The sequence below is a fragment of the Gobio gobio genome (assembly GCF_949357685.1).
Source record: "Gobio gobio genome assembly, chromosome: 24".
Lineage (NCBI taxonomy): Eukaryota > Metazoa > Chordata > Actinopteri > Cypriniformes > Gobionidae > Gobio > Gobio gobio.
Genome location: NC_137120.1, coordinates 23409064 through 23423510, shown reverse-complemented (window position 1 = coordinate 23423510; position 14447 = coordinate 23409064). Strand labels below are relative to the sequence as shown.

Here is a 14447-nt window from a genome sequence, read left to right as displayed (position 1 = left end):
TAAATTACAAATAAAAACAGTGCTTTAAGGTTTTATATATATTTAACAATAGCATTCAGGTAAACAGCAAAATAACAGCAAACAGTGAATGTTTCTTTTTTTTTTTTTTTTTGTGACAAATTGCTTATATCCCTATATGGTAAGTCGTATTGTACATGTAAAAAAACAGAGCACAGAAACAAAACAAGCAAACCAAATGTAACGGTAAACATAATAGATAAAAGTAGCGGATAAGGGGCCAAGCACACTAACGGCATCAATGTTGATAAAAATGTATATAACGTGAAGAAGTTGATATGACACTGTTCATTGTAAGAGATTCAATTTTTGGTGAGAATATCACCAAACACATCAACGGCATAGTCCACAGTGATAGCATTGTGATCCACTGGTCCAAATAATAAAGAATATAATGTTCAAACATGCAATTTCTTCAGTAGTTCTAAATAGACCTGATGCAGTTTGAAAATAATAGTGTCAGCAGCAAACACCGCTGACCAATGTCACTAAAAAAAGCACAGAGTAAGTCCCAACAGAGCAGCTAGGAAAGTCATAATCTTCTGTGATTGTGCTTCCATGGACGAGTTTCTTTGTTTTTGATCTGGTTCTTGAGGCTTTTCTGTAAGAAAAAAAATATATAATTAGAGAGAGGCAGTTCTGTGAATGTATTCGTTTTATAGCAATAAAATGCTATATTATTCCAGTGTGCAATTTAAGATTCTGTAATTTACCAAACAACGATTCCACGTACCTTTGACAAAAAGCTGTAGCTTTTTTTCTTCATTCGATTTTTGAATAAAACAAGTGTAGTTTCCTGCATGATTTAATTCCACATTTTTCAGCATAATTGAATAGTTTCCATTCACATACTCTGTAGAGAAACTTTCCACTCGATTCTGGAATATTATGTCCTGGTTTTCTAGTGAAAGTTGGCCATTTATAATATTTAACACTTTCCTGCTTACATTGTGTCGCCAAAGTACATTACTTTGTTTATTCTCATATAAGCATGGCAACGTGACAGATTCGCCAACAACACACTCAAATGTGTTTGCAGAGTCCTGTAGAGACACTGGGGGGGGGGGGGGGGGGGGGGTTACGTTAGGTATCAAACAACAACAAAAACTGGACCAAACATAAAATACACCAAGATATAGCAATTATCTTAACTGAGGTCTGTGAATACCAACCTTTGCCTGTCATATGTAGAAGTAATACAATGATGCAGCATCTGCACAAACAAGTGAAAGCAAAGTTAATATTGGTCTTTGATAAACACAATTTGGTTGTGACAATTATGATTCTTGTCCATTAAAGGTCCCATGGCATGAAATTTTCATTTTATGAGGTTTTTCAACATTAATGAGTTCCCCTAGCCTGAATATTGTCCCCAAGTGGCTAGAAATTTTGAGTTGTGGCTGTCTCTCTCTGCCTTTGAGAAAATGACAGGCCAGACTAGCCAATCCTGAAGTCTCCTGTTTTGACGTAAAAACAGGAACGGTTACCTCCCTTTCCTCCGCCCAGAGAATTTGGCAAGCGCCATATTTGTCCACGAGAGATCATGGCTTGTGAACGAGTGAATGCTGGCAGTTTCTCAGTGTTTGGATGTACAAATGAAAACAGAAGTCTTTTTTCAGTTCCTTCTGATCTGTGATCAGTGATTTCTGATGTGTAGCTAATTATTTATTATTCACGCACACGCAGCGGCTTCTCTCTCCCAACAAAACGGTGTTTTCTTACTTGTGAGTCCATGTTTTTGTACGTCCTCGTCGCGTCTATCTGTTCTAAAATGTGCATACTGTGCATACAGTTGTGAGTTTCTGCTCAATATCAGCAGAGTCACATCTTTAGAGATAAACCTCACACACGCCGAAGCTCGGGCTGCACTGGCCGGTCGGCCTTCAACATCCCCGACCCCCAGTACTGCATCTGGCCCACAGCGGAGGCACCAAACGCGGCGCGAGATTAAGCAGAAGGGGGGTAAGCGTGAGCATATCAGAGCTAACCAGCTTAGCCCCACAATAAACTGGATTACATTCGATTACTGCTGTTGTGTCTTTGTTTGTGCTGTGTACTCAATGCGCGTCACTGACACTTTTCATATGATAGGAAAATATCTAAAAATAATGCTATAATCAACACTTACTCGTAACTCGTTCATCTCGCTGTAATGGTACATTACATGTGTTACAAAGTTGGTAGAATAATGATGAAGACGGACTCGGCATGACTGGGACTCGTGTTTATTCAGAACTCTCAGATACAAACAAAATAAACTTGCGCTGACAGCGCTCTCATAACTCAGTAGTTACTATAAATAACTTTGTTAGCAATCGCTCAGTCTCTGGTACATTAGTGATGTCCGGTTCGCAAACTAATCATTCTTTTGAACCGGTTCTTTTTAGTGAACCGAATCAGTTCACCAAATCGGACTGAATCGTTCTAAACGGTTCGCGTCTCCAGTCAGCGCTGATCCATAATTTACTAAAGTTACTAACTTTCTGACATGAGTGACAGTCCCTCCGACTAGAAATAAACTAATAACCTGAAGTATATCCTAGTAACTAAAACAGTTCACTGAACTGAGACATACTGACAGAACTGATGAGATCTGGCAGCAGCTCGTGCCTGGTAGACCTCGTTAAACCACGCCCCCTCGCTCATTTCAAATGCAAAGATGTCAGCAAATCACAACAGTGGGCGTTTTTACTGAAGTCTCACAGCAGACACGCCTCTTGAAACAGGGCATTCAGCCAGAGGGCAAACATCAGTATTGAAAAGTAGAAATAAAAGGTATTTTTTCTATTATTTTATAATGTTTCCTGATGTGTACTTATATTGTTAGTATGATTTTTACATCACAAAATGTCATAATGTAGAAATAAAAGGCATTATGACATTTTATGATGTAAAAATCATACTAACAATATAAGTACACATCAGGAAACATTATAAAATAATAGAAAAATGTGATGCCATGGGACCTTTAACCCTTAAAGACCTAGAACATTTTTGGGGCGCCTGACTTGCTTCTACTTTTTTTTGTTTTTCTCACCCATTTTAGCAGTTAGCATCAAATGTCATATATCATTTTAAACAGGATAACATTAAGTTTCCATCTAGCTCAATTGAAGTGCCAATTTTACATTTATTTAGTCTGAGAATGGATTAAATTAATAGAATTAAGATAAACGGCAGCAAAATGTTTGTGTTTTTACTGTGAACTCAAAAAGAACTTCATGAAGTTTGGATTTTTTCCTTTAGGAAGTTAGACTTGATTGTTTTAGACTTCCAGAGGAAATTTTGTCTACATGTAACAATCCCTCAGCAAGTTATAACTATTTATTATAATATTATTCTAGGCGTTTTTAAGTGAAAACAGGTGTATTTTATTTACTGACAATGTAGATGTGTCCAAAAAAGTTCAGGGAGTAAAGTAAATAGAAAGATTGTTATATAATAACAGAACACTGAAACGGTGTAAAACACAAACTACATACAATTAGAGAAATATACTGACTTTTGTCCTATGACTACTGTGCTGTGCTATGTTCTGTTTGGCTCAGGGGAACAACCCACATGCGTTTCCTTGACGAATCAATGCTGCAGATTTTGATGACGCATCCACGCTCACCTCTGAATAATCAATCGCGATAAATGTGATGCTTCTGAAAAGCGGAGATTCACCTCTTTATGTTGCATTTTACAGCATCCAGATTGGATTAGCGGTTAAAAGTTATTAAACATTTTAGAACGATAGTTATATTTTTAGCCGCGGGCGGATGGGAAGGGTTAACTAAGAATATTACTAATCAAGACAATATTTCTGTTTCAGACAAACATTTAATTAACTGTTTCCACACAATTGTTAAAGGGTTAGTTCACTCAAAAATGAAAATTCTGTCATTAATTACTCACCCTCATGTCGTTCGAGACCCGTAAGACCTCCGTTCATATTCGGAACACAAATGAAGATATTTTTGTTGAAAGCTGATGGCTGAGAAAGGCTTCAGATAGGCCTCCATTGGCATTCAGTACACTTATACTCCCAAGACCGATAAAAGGCACTTAAAACGTCGTTACAAAGTCCATCTCACCACAGTGACTCTACAATAATCTTACGATGCGACAACAATAGTTTTTGTGCGCAAAAAAAAATCCAAATAACACCTTTATCCAACTTGTTACTGCCTTCCGTGTGTGCCTCCACGACGCATGCGCGAGAATATGACGCAGATCCGGCGTTCGGACAGATGACCCAGAAGCGATTTGTTTACAATCAGAGGAAGACGCGCGTGTCTAAGCTGTTGGATTCTACATTGATCGTGCTTTAGGTCTCGGCGTAGTGCTCAAAATGGGGTTAAAGTGTGCATTTCAAGGATTCCCGAACCCCGGCGCTACGTCATATTCTCGCGCATGCGTCGTGGAGGCACACGCGGAAGGCAATAACAAGCTGGATAAAGGTGTTATTTTGATTTTTTTTTGCGCACAAAAACTATTGTCGTCGCATCGTAAGATTATTGTAGAGTCACTGTGGTGAGATGGACATTGTAACAACGTTTTAAGTGCCTTTTATGGGTCTTGGGAGTATAAGTGTACTGAATGCCAATGGAGGCCTATCTGAAACCTTTCTCAGCCATCAGCTTTCAACAAAAATATCTTCATTTGTGTTCCGAATATGAACGGAGGTCTTACGGGTGTCGAACGACATAAGGGTGAGTAATTAATGACAGAATTTTCATTTTTGGGTGAACTAACCCTTTAATTTAACTTGTGTGCTAAATTTAAATATTTGCGAATAAGGCACCATTTCCATTCCGTGTGTCAAGTAGGGATACATCGAAATGAAAATTCTTGGCCGAAACCGAAAACCGAAAAAGAGGAAACCAAGGCCGAAAACCGAAACACCGAAATAAATTATGCCAATTATTATTACCATTGCATTTATGGCTATGACTGTGTACTAACTTTACTAAAATCAAGGCATTGCAATTGCATAAATTAATATTAAAGTTTCAAAGAATACATCAATTACAAATTATGCCAATATTTATTTAGCACATTGCAACAATGCACAGTATAAAATACAATTCAAACTAAAATGTTTAACTTGACCCCACTCATTTGTACATTAAATAGTAATGTACAGGCCTACAGAAAGGTTTTAAAATTAAATGTTCTCTCATAAAAACAAAGTGCATTTAGGTCTAGTGCATTTTAAATTTTTCTCTGTAGGACTACTACAAGAAAGTGCATTCAGAACAAGTGCAACTGCTTAAAGATACAACTATTTTCTCTGTAGGCCTTCAACATAATAGTGTATCAAACCAAAGACTGCCATAGCCCATATGTTAATTGTAGAATAGGGGTGTAACGGTACACAAAACTGACGGTTCGGTACGGGTTCGGTACAGCAGTTTTACAAAATGGCTTTTATTTATTTTTATTGGTTTACTGAAAAAAAAAAAGTATCTGTCCTTAAATGAATTAAATTATAACTAAAAGTGTATTGAAGATATTGCTGTAAACTATATAGGGAGCCCTTACTTGCACATTAATATTAAAGGTTAACAACAGAGCCCAAACTATTAGCCTAAATTCAGTTGCTATTTATTTTTAGGTCTAATAATCAACACTCAAATAACATAGTACGCAAACATGTAAACTTCACATAAGGCAGTTATTGCAATAACTTCTAAATCTAATTATAAAATAGTTTTTATCCAATTCGTTGTTGAAATATAATCATTTAAATACACAGTGTCTGTTATTTTCATGACAGGTTTATTTAAACATACATGAAATAATCAAGACATCCCTAACATGTTAAGTAGAATATAATGAATATAACGGCTAATATAGGTCATATATTTAGCGAAATAGTTGATTTACTCTAGTGAATAAAATTCTGTGGACACTGAATGGTAAATGTGATGCTAAAGTTACATGACATTGTTTAGTTTATAAGCAGTTATATTGACGTCTTTTCGCCGTTGAAACACTGATTGGAGCGATTACACCACAAATGATATGATACGTGTAGACATGTGCCGGTAAACGGTAATACGATATACCGCAATAATGAACATGCACAATATTGTTATCGTGGGCACTTCAAAATACCGTGAATAATTATTTATTACGAATTATTCAGATTTTTAGAATGAATTTTAAGAATACTTAACCCATCAACTGTTTAAATTGAAAAACATGTCAAAGAGGAACGCGCACTGATGTAAATAGACCGTGCATGAGCCGAGCACATGGCGGAATGAGGAGACCCGCTGAAGTGCACATTCATTCTTCGACAGCAGAGGGCGCTGACGGAACAGCAGAAATGCAGCCGTTTCCCCAGTAATCACATAACCTAATACATAATACTTAAAGACTTAAGGCTATTCATTTTCAAACTTGCATTTTATATTTGAATCTGGACTAAATTACATGCCCTAGATATTGTTTGAATATGTTCTGACTGTTGTTCAATCACACACTTTACAAGGCTCCAGTATTTAACATTAGTTCCTTCATTAACAAACTGACAATGAAAAATACTTCTAAAGCATGTATTAATCTTAGTTAAATGTACATTTCAGCATACCTATTGTTCTTTATAATTCTTTTGCACTTTAATCCGTTTTAAATATTTGTTTACTTTATACATTTTTGTGTATTGCTTTATTGTATTTAAATGTTTGGTTCTTTTGTTATAAGAAAGTGATTTAACCTGTTATAGTATGACAACACTTTTTTTGCAACTTATTTCAATATCGTGATAATACCGTATACCGTGATAAAAGCTTCAGCAATTAATCGCTACATGAAAAATTGATACCGGCACATGCCTAGATACGTGACAGCAAGTTGTAATGTATCCTCAACACACCTTGTGTTCATTCATGTTTATTCTTAAGGAAAAGATGATCGATCGTGCTCACAGATGATCGCGTTCACACGTGCGCGCCGCCGCTTGAACGGTGATGTGATCAGTGATGCCACATTAAAGAGCGTCAAAACTGCATTTATCGTTTGAATTTCGTGATGTTGATCGATGTTGGTGTGGGAACTCGGATTGAAGTGTGTTCCGCGCTTAAAACATGCCCACTGTTAAAGATTGCATTCGGAAACCGTTCGGTTTTACAGTGAAGTCAGGTCCTCTTCTCATCAAGAACATGAGCTGCTGCAATGAACAGCTGGACTGAACAGCTCCGCTGTCAGTGCTTGTGCATGCAGCAGACGTGGGTGTTTCTCAGATATACTGAAATACGTACACACCGCAGGCAGACATGTTGCTTCAGACAAGCACGTGCAGGTCGCGGTTTCTGTTTGCGTCATCACAACATTTCGGCCGTGTTGTTTCGGTGATAAAAGTCTTTCGGCACTTTTGGGCCATTTTCGGCCGAAAATTTCGGTGGCCAAATATTCGATGCATCCCTAGTGTCAAGAGAACAAAATCCTCACTTTTTGGGAAACTGGTACAAAATATCTGTATTAAAAAGTTGCTGCAATTGGGGAAGCCAGTATTATCTTGTTCAAGTATCTTATATCTGTTTTTCAAAAGATTATGCCTGATGTTTGGAAACACAATTAGGCAGGACTCTACGCTAACATTTTTCTTGAGGAGCATTTGTGCTCCTAATTTAAAAAAATTAGGAGCACAGTCAAAAATTTAGGAGCACTTTCTGATCAATAACACACATTCCGATTATAACTTTCCCATTACAGGATGATCTTGGTCCCTTTAAATTAATGTCCAGGGGCATTTTTACCATTATAAGAGCAATGTTTTCTAATCTTATTAAATGTATGCATCATCTTTTGTCAATTTCTTCAATTAAAATAGAAAAGTTGTTTTTAAAATGTTAATTTAAACAATAAATTCAGTTAGAGCAATAAGACACAACCAGACTGTTACCAATCTAATTAAATCAGCATCAAAAGATCAATCTTTGCACTGTAGAAGTGGCACGGCAGCTCTGTCTGAAGTGGTGTTTAGACACATTTACATAGATTTAATGCAGCTCATGGGTAAATAATGTTGTATGAATGTTTTAAATATAAGTTTTTGAATTTAGAAATAGGCTATGTACAAGTTAAACTTAAACTTAGTTAAAAGATTTATATTTTAAATAAAAAGTCCATGCAAAGTATACATGAAAATAAAACAGCCAGTAGGTGGCGTCAAGTCTATGTGGGAGTCATCTCCAACCGCTTGGAGATGCGCAACAGTTCTGGTGTAGTTTTGATTTTCACGAAATAAACAGTGTTGTGGCTAAAACGTTGTTACTTAATATCAACTTGTCTATTGGACTTTTGTACAACATCAGCATCACATTTGCAATCATGCCAATACTCGGAGCAATAGCTGTCCGTAACTTTAGGCACTCTGGCGCTTAATAGATGTATAATAAACATAACTGCAGGCGTCTCGCATAAGAACACTGCAGCCGGAGCTACTTCCCTCCGTTTATGTCTATGGCGAGTCACGCAGGGACTGTGCTCCTCCGCAGCGCTGAGACCCGAACTGGAATTGAATAGTCAGAATTACTTAATATATGCGTACTGTAGTGATTCAGGGTAAGATAAAAACACGGTTTGGAAAATGGATTCATTATGTACTCACTCATATGCATCTAGTCATTTTTATGGACTCCAGCTGATAAAGATTAAATCAAGAACTCATAAAGGGGTGTTTTTAAATTATTTTTTATTAATTAATTTTTGGTGGCATTTTTGCCCCAAGCCCCGTTAATTTCTGACCTTGTTTATGATAATCCAAATGTGGTATTTCTAGTTAATTTTGGCTGCAAAAAAACATCAGCGCGAGGCGTCTAGTAAGTGCGCATGGCCGCGTCACACCTGTTTCACCCATAGACCGTGGTTTCACCTTGTAAACAATCTGTGAAGTGTAGTCCGTCGCACATGTTTTTTGCACATGCTCTGCTGACAGAAGGCATGAAAAGCAGTTGATTGCAGCATGAAACGTAACAGTTGCTCAGTCAGTCAGTGTTGATGCATTTTGGCAGTTGTAGTTTTTATTCCGATTGTATTATACATCTATTCATGAGAATCGATCGGGTCACGGGTCACTCACAAACATGCAATCGCATAAAGTGCGCCTATATATTTTTTCGCAGTTGCACGCAGTAATTTTCAGCCGCAAATGCGCCCAAAATGGTCGCTATGTAGAGCCCTGTTGGGTGAAATGGAGGGAGGTCATTATACCCAAACATTTTAATGACAGACTCCGGCTCAGACATTTCTGAATGACCAAACCAGCATTAGAGATGCTGTGCAAATGAATGCCAAAAATCGGAACGGTCGAATCGGTTTTCTTTGTATTTTTCTGCCGATTTTTCCGGAAGTGCGCCCGTGTGCACATACGCCTATATTGCAATCGCAAACATGTCACTTGTGTGTTACAAACGGAAACTGGAGAACTGAGGGAAGATATGAGATGCTGAAGGGAATGAAGAGCCGCTTTCCTACACGAGCTGAAGTTGCGGAAGCTTACCTCTCCGCGCCCTGCACAAGCGCAGATAGTGAGCGTTTGTTCAGCTCAACTTCTCACATGTTGGATCGGAACGAAACAGACTAACTTGTGACAAAGCCGAAATACTTCTTTTTGTAGCCTAAAGAAGAACATGCATGCACTTTTGAAATTAAATACTATCAGTTCTGTAGCCCAGTGTTTCCCAACCACGATCATGGAGGCACACCAACACTGCACATTTTGCATGTGTCCCTAATCAAACACACCTGATTCAAATAATCATCTTATTAGTGGAGACTCAAAGACCTGAAATGGGCGTGGCAGATAAAGGAGACAGGCAAAATGTGCAGTGTTGGTGTGCCTCCAGGATCGTGGTTGGGAAACACTGCTGTAGCCTATAGGATGATCATTTTTATTTTACCTTAAAATTACATTGACTTAATTTGATTTAAAAAGCACCTGCTGTAGCATCTTACATTTTTTCGTTGCACTAAACATTATTTGATTTAACATTTTGGAACAATTATATAATTTGGTTTTATTTAATTTCACTGGTAAAGACTTTTTTCTTTACACTGAATTTAAAAACAATTGCTGATTTAAGTAAAATCATTGTTTGGATTGCAGAATATGCAGTTGTTGCATGTAATTTCACCTTTCAGCCTATTAATTTCAAATTCAATTTCCCGTTAATTTCAGATTGCGGACTTGTTTTCATTAGCCAAAAGCCAATTTGGCCTGTTAAATACCAAATAAACATCTTGTTCATGTATACTTTCATTCTTTTATTGTAAAAAAAAAAAAAAATCAGACATCGGTATCGGCCAGTTTTCTTGAAAAAAAATCAGTATCGGAATCGGCCATGTAAAATCATGATCGGTGCATCACTAATGTTTATCCTAAAAAGTTTAATCAAAAAGATCTTAATTTGTGTTCCTAACATGAACGAAAGTCTTACAGGTATAGAACGACATGAAGATAATTGTCCTCATAAAATAAAAATCGACCTTATTTACTTAGGGCTGGGTATTGTTCAAAATCTTTCGATCCGGTGCCAATTTCGATACCTCAGTTTCGATACCGGTTCCTAACGATACTTTTTTCGATACAATATGTTTTAAAATCCATTTCAACATCAACAAAAATACATTAAACAAAAAACTTTTATTTTTCACCTTAATTAAAACAAATTCTGGTAACACTTCTCACTCATTATTAATAAAACTGGTTATGCTTTTTGTAAGGGTGCTCCGATCATGATTTTTGGAGCCGATCACCGATCGTCGATCACAGGAAGCAATACCGATACCGATCTATTTGAAGCCTTCTTTTTATCATGTAGAATTATTTATAGGGAATTTTTCAGACATTCATTCAGGGCCTGAATTTTATTTCTGACAATGGGGGAAATCCCCCCTTTAGGTGACTCTTGTCATATAAATGTATATAATTATCTCACCTAAATATTTGATCATGCAGTGCATTTTTGTTTTAAAGACAAATTTTCAGGTAGGTCTAACATTAGTATTGAGGTAAGATATACTAGAGACATTTAATAAGAAATCAAATGTAAATTAATATTGGTCTTCCCTGAATAAATTAAATTAGATGCAAAAGTTAGTCATTCAAGAGCAGTGAGTGTCATTAAAGGTTAATCAAACAACACAAGACAAAGAGAAACTCAGAGACAGCAGCAGTTTATTCGACTGCTGTCACTTTAAGAGCGAACACGGATACGGTTACATGCAGTTGCACAAACGTTCACTCGCGAGTCACGACGGGGGTTTACGTGCATACTCGTCAAGACGGTAATTTAGTACATACATTTGTGTGTATTTGACCATTTCAGCGCAATTTGTACTCGCAAGCTTTTTGTGAGATGGCCTGTGTGTGTGTGTGTGTGCTGAGCGGTTTGAACACTGGCAAGACTTAAAAATAAATGCAAATGATAAGCTTTAGTGATGATGCGACACTGCCTCGATTGTGCAATTGGCAAATCCTGTGTCAACTGTGCCGCTCGATTTTAGTGCAGATGTGATCATAGACAGTAAAAGAAATGGACAGAGCGACTCCATAGACTTCAACGGGGAGAATTGAAGTCAGGTAGAAGCACTCACTTCCTGATGACTGAGCGTACTGCGCAGCCTCATACTGAGCTTGACGACGTAGATGTAACGTGATCAGCCTGTCCGACAGCGGCAAGTCTTCTAGTAGTTGTGCAACGTAAAATCTGAATCACCGAATCTTGCAGAGACAGCGAGAGAGAGAGCAGGAGCAACTTTTGATGAATGAAGCAGGATCTGCAACATCTATATCTGCGTTTATGCCTCCACGTCCCCCCGATTGCCTCATAGACAGTAAAAGATTGCCTACGAGCTTCTCCTTGGGTCTATACGGTAATTTGCTCAACAGCGCGACACAGTCGCGTGGTTGACGCAATCGTTAACCTATATTTTACAAAAACAGCTTCAATAGCGATAGTGTAAGATACAAAGTAATGGAGCCTTTTATACATTGTCGTGTTTGTTTAGAAATAAACAATGGACGAATGGAGTCTTTAAACACCTCAGATGTAAAGATATTCAATGTCAAAGTGAGGCCAAAATGAATGGGAGTCAATGGGATGCTAACAACAGGGGATTGCTTGGTTAGCAATGGCCACGCCTATGGGTGGTACGCTTTCCGGGGGCTGGGCTACCCCCTTGGATGCGATGCGCTGATGTGAAGCCATTTGAGCATTTTGAAAGGGAGAGAGAGAGCGTGCGCACGTGGTGATTCACTCGCGCTGTTTGTGAACTTATGTCTCAAAGAAAGTTTTCCTTTTGTGCCTTTGGTTGCAATACTTATCGCATTTGTTGCACTTTGCTGACTCTGCATCCACTTTTATAAGTGTAAAAAAAGCCGCTTGGCTTTTGGAACCGAAAGATAAATAATTTTTCGATACTCATAGTATCAGAGTTTTACATGCGATATCATAAAAGTATCGCCGTTCGGTGCCCAGCCCTATATTTACTTTGTTAGCAAACATAACAGGTCTTAGGGTGAACAATTATTCCGTTCAAGTTAAAAAAAATTGTTTGGCATGGTAATCTTTAATCAAAATCTGAAAAGTAACTTCTGAAAAGAATGACATTCCATTTCCGGTAATGGCGGTTTGATAGCGATTGATAGGTTTGATAAAGTCACAGGCAGTTTGGCGTGACTTTGCCTGGAACACTACAAAGTCGTGAGTCGTGGTTTGAAGTTGTAATTTACGGGCTCACAAACCTGCTGGAACGCAGCATTAGTGATGAGAAGGGGCTCGCTGCAGCCTGCGGTGGATGTCCAACCCGGCCCACATCCAAGTGTGAAGTCAGAGGCCAGGCCAATGCCGCCCTGCAGACGATTTGTAAGATTTTATTGGTCATATCAATCACAGTAGAGACTGCCTCTACACCAAACATTGATCCCTAAACCTACCCATCACTGTAACGAATTAAGTACTGATTGCCTACACCAAACTCTTTTCCCTACCTGTCACTGTAACGAATTAAGTACTGATTGCCTACACCAAACTCTTTTCCCTAAACCTACCCGTCACTGTAACGAATTAAGTACTGATTGCCTACACCAAACTCTTTTCCCTAAACCTACCTGTCACTGACTACGTTTACATGGACAGCAGTAATCTAATTATTGACCTTACTCTGAATAAGGCAATAATCTGATTAAGGTGTTTACATGAGTTGCTTTTAGAATATTACGTTCATGTTCCCGTTTTACATGTTACAGAACATAGTTTGATTAATGGTACGTCATTACGTCCCCATGCCACGCTACGCTGTCCGGGGTCCAATCATAGCGCGACTTTCGTGGGTGTGTTCAAATCAATGGGCTCAGGCAACCCACTGTAACTTTACCTGCGGGTGTCGCTGTTGGACAGTGTGACTTTATAAAAACAAGTGATTTTTATACTTTTTTTATGATATTATGATTATATATATATATATATATATATATAGTTTTATTTTGTGTAATATTAAATATTGTCTTTCAGGTTTTTTTAAGAGACACTGCCCATCTTGCCTCCTTGTTGACAGCCTACATTTCGAATAATAGTTTTGATAAATGATGAAAATGTGATGAAAAGGTTTCAAAATCGTGATTGTTTGGATTGTTTTTTTTCTGCCATCGAGCCACAAGCGTTCACTGAATGGCATATGGCTCGCAAGCCTAGAGGTTCCCGACCGCTGTTGTAAGCAGACAAATATGAATCTGGGATTACAGATACAAAATGATCGTATTTTACTTTTAAAATGAGCATTATTGCAACACAAAGAAAAAAATATATAGAGGAGGCCGTGTCCGAGTGAGCAGAGTTTTTACGGTCTGTGAGCAAGACACGCAGTCACGCACCATAGCAACGTCATGGCAACGACATTTCAGACTGAAAGATACGTAAAAGATAAACGGGAATTTAAGCGCATTGTTTTGTACGTGCGGTTATATTAATTATAATTCAAATTCTGTTTTATTTGTCACAATATTATTGATGATTGTTTAGAGGGGCACTTTATATACTTTTGATACGAGCCCCCAAAGCCCTCCCCTCTGCACTTGCCTGGTGTGTGTGTGTGTGTGTGTGTGTGTGTGTGTGTGTGTGTGTGTGTGTGTGTGTGTGTGTGTGTGTGTGTGTGTGACCTGTCACAAAACGCGGCGGAAACTCCTTCACGACGAGACTGTCTGCGGCAATCTTGCGAATCGGTAAGGCCGAACTTCGAAAACACAATTCCTACTTACTGGTGCACGACATCACATATGCTACTTATCAATAGTTGTCAACGAACAAACATACCTTAGTCTCATGGTTTATAGCCAGCTATCGCCAACAATGCTAAAGAGGAGTCTCGCCTAGCCTCTGAAGGAAGTGACTTGGAAGGATTAGTCCTACAGAGGAAGGATCCTTGACATTGAG

At 38.1% G+C, this 14447-nt stretch overlaps 1 protein-coding gene across 1 annotated transcript; it reads right to left on the bottom strand.

Moving 5' to 3' along the window:
* Nucleotides 1–550: 550 nt before the first annotated feature.
* LOC307120166 (uncharacterized protein) lies at nt 551–14447 on the bottom strand (the record flags this gene model as incomplete). Its single annotated transcript, XM_079807053.1, has 6 exons — nt 14328–14447; nt 12761–12868; nt 1191–1231; nt 966–1072; nt 752–814; nt 551–619 (listed from the first exon to the last, which is right to left on the bottom strand). Exons 1-6 carry the CDS (start codon nt 14336–14338, stop codon nt 551–553), a joined length of 399 nt encoding a protein of 132 aa, XP_079663179.1. The 5' UTR covers nt 14339–14447.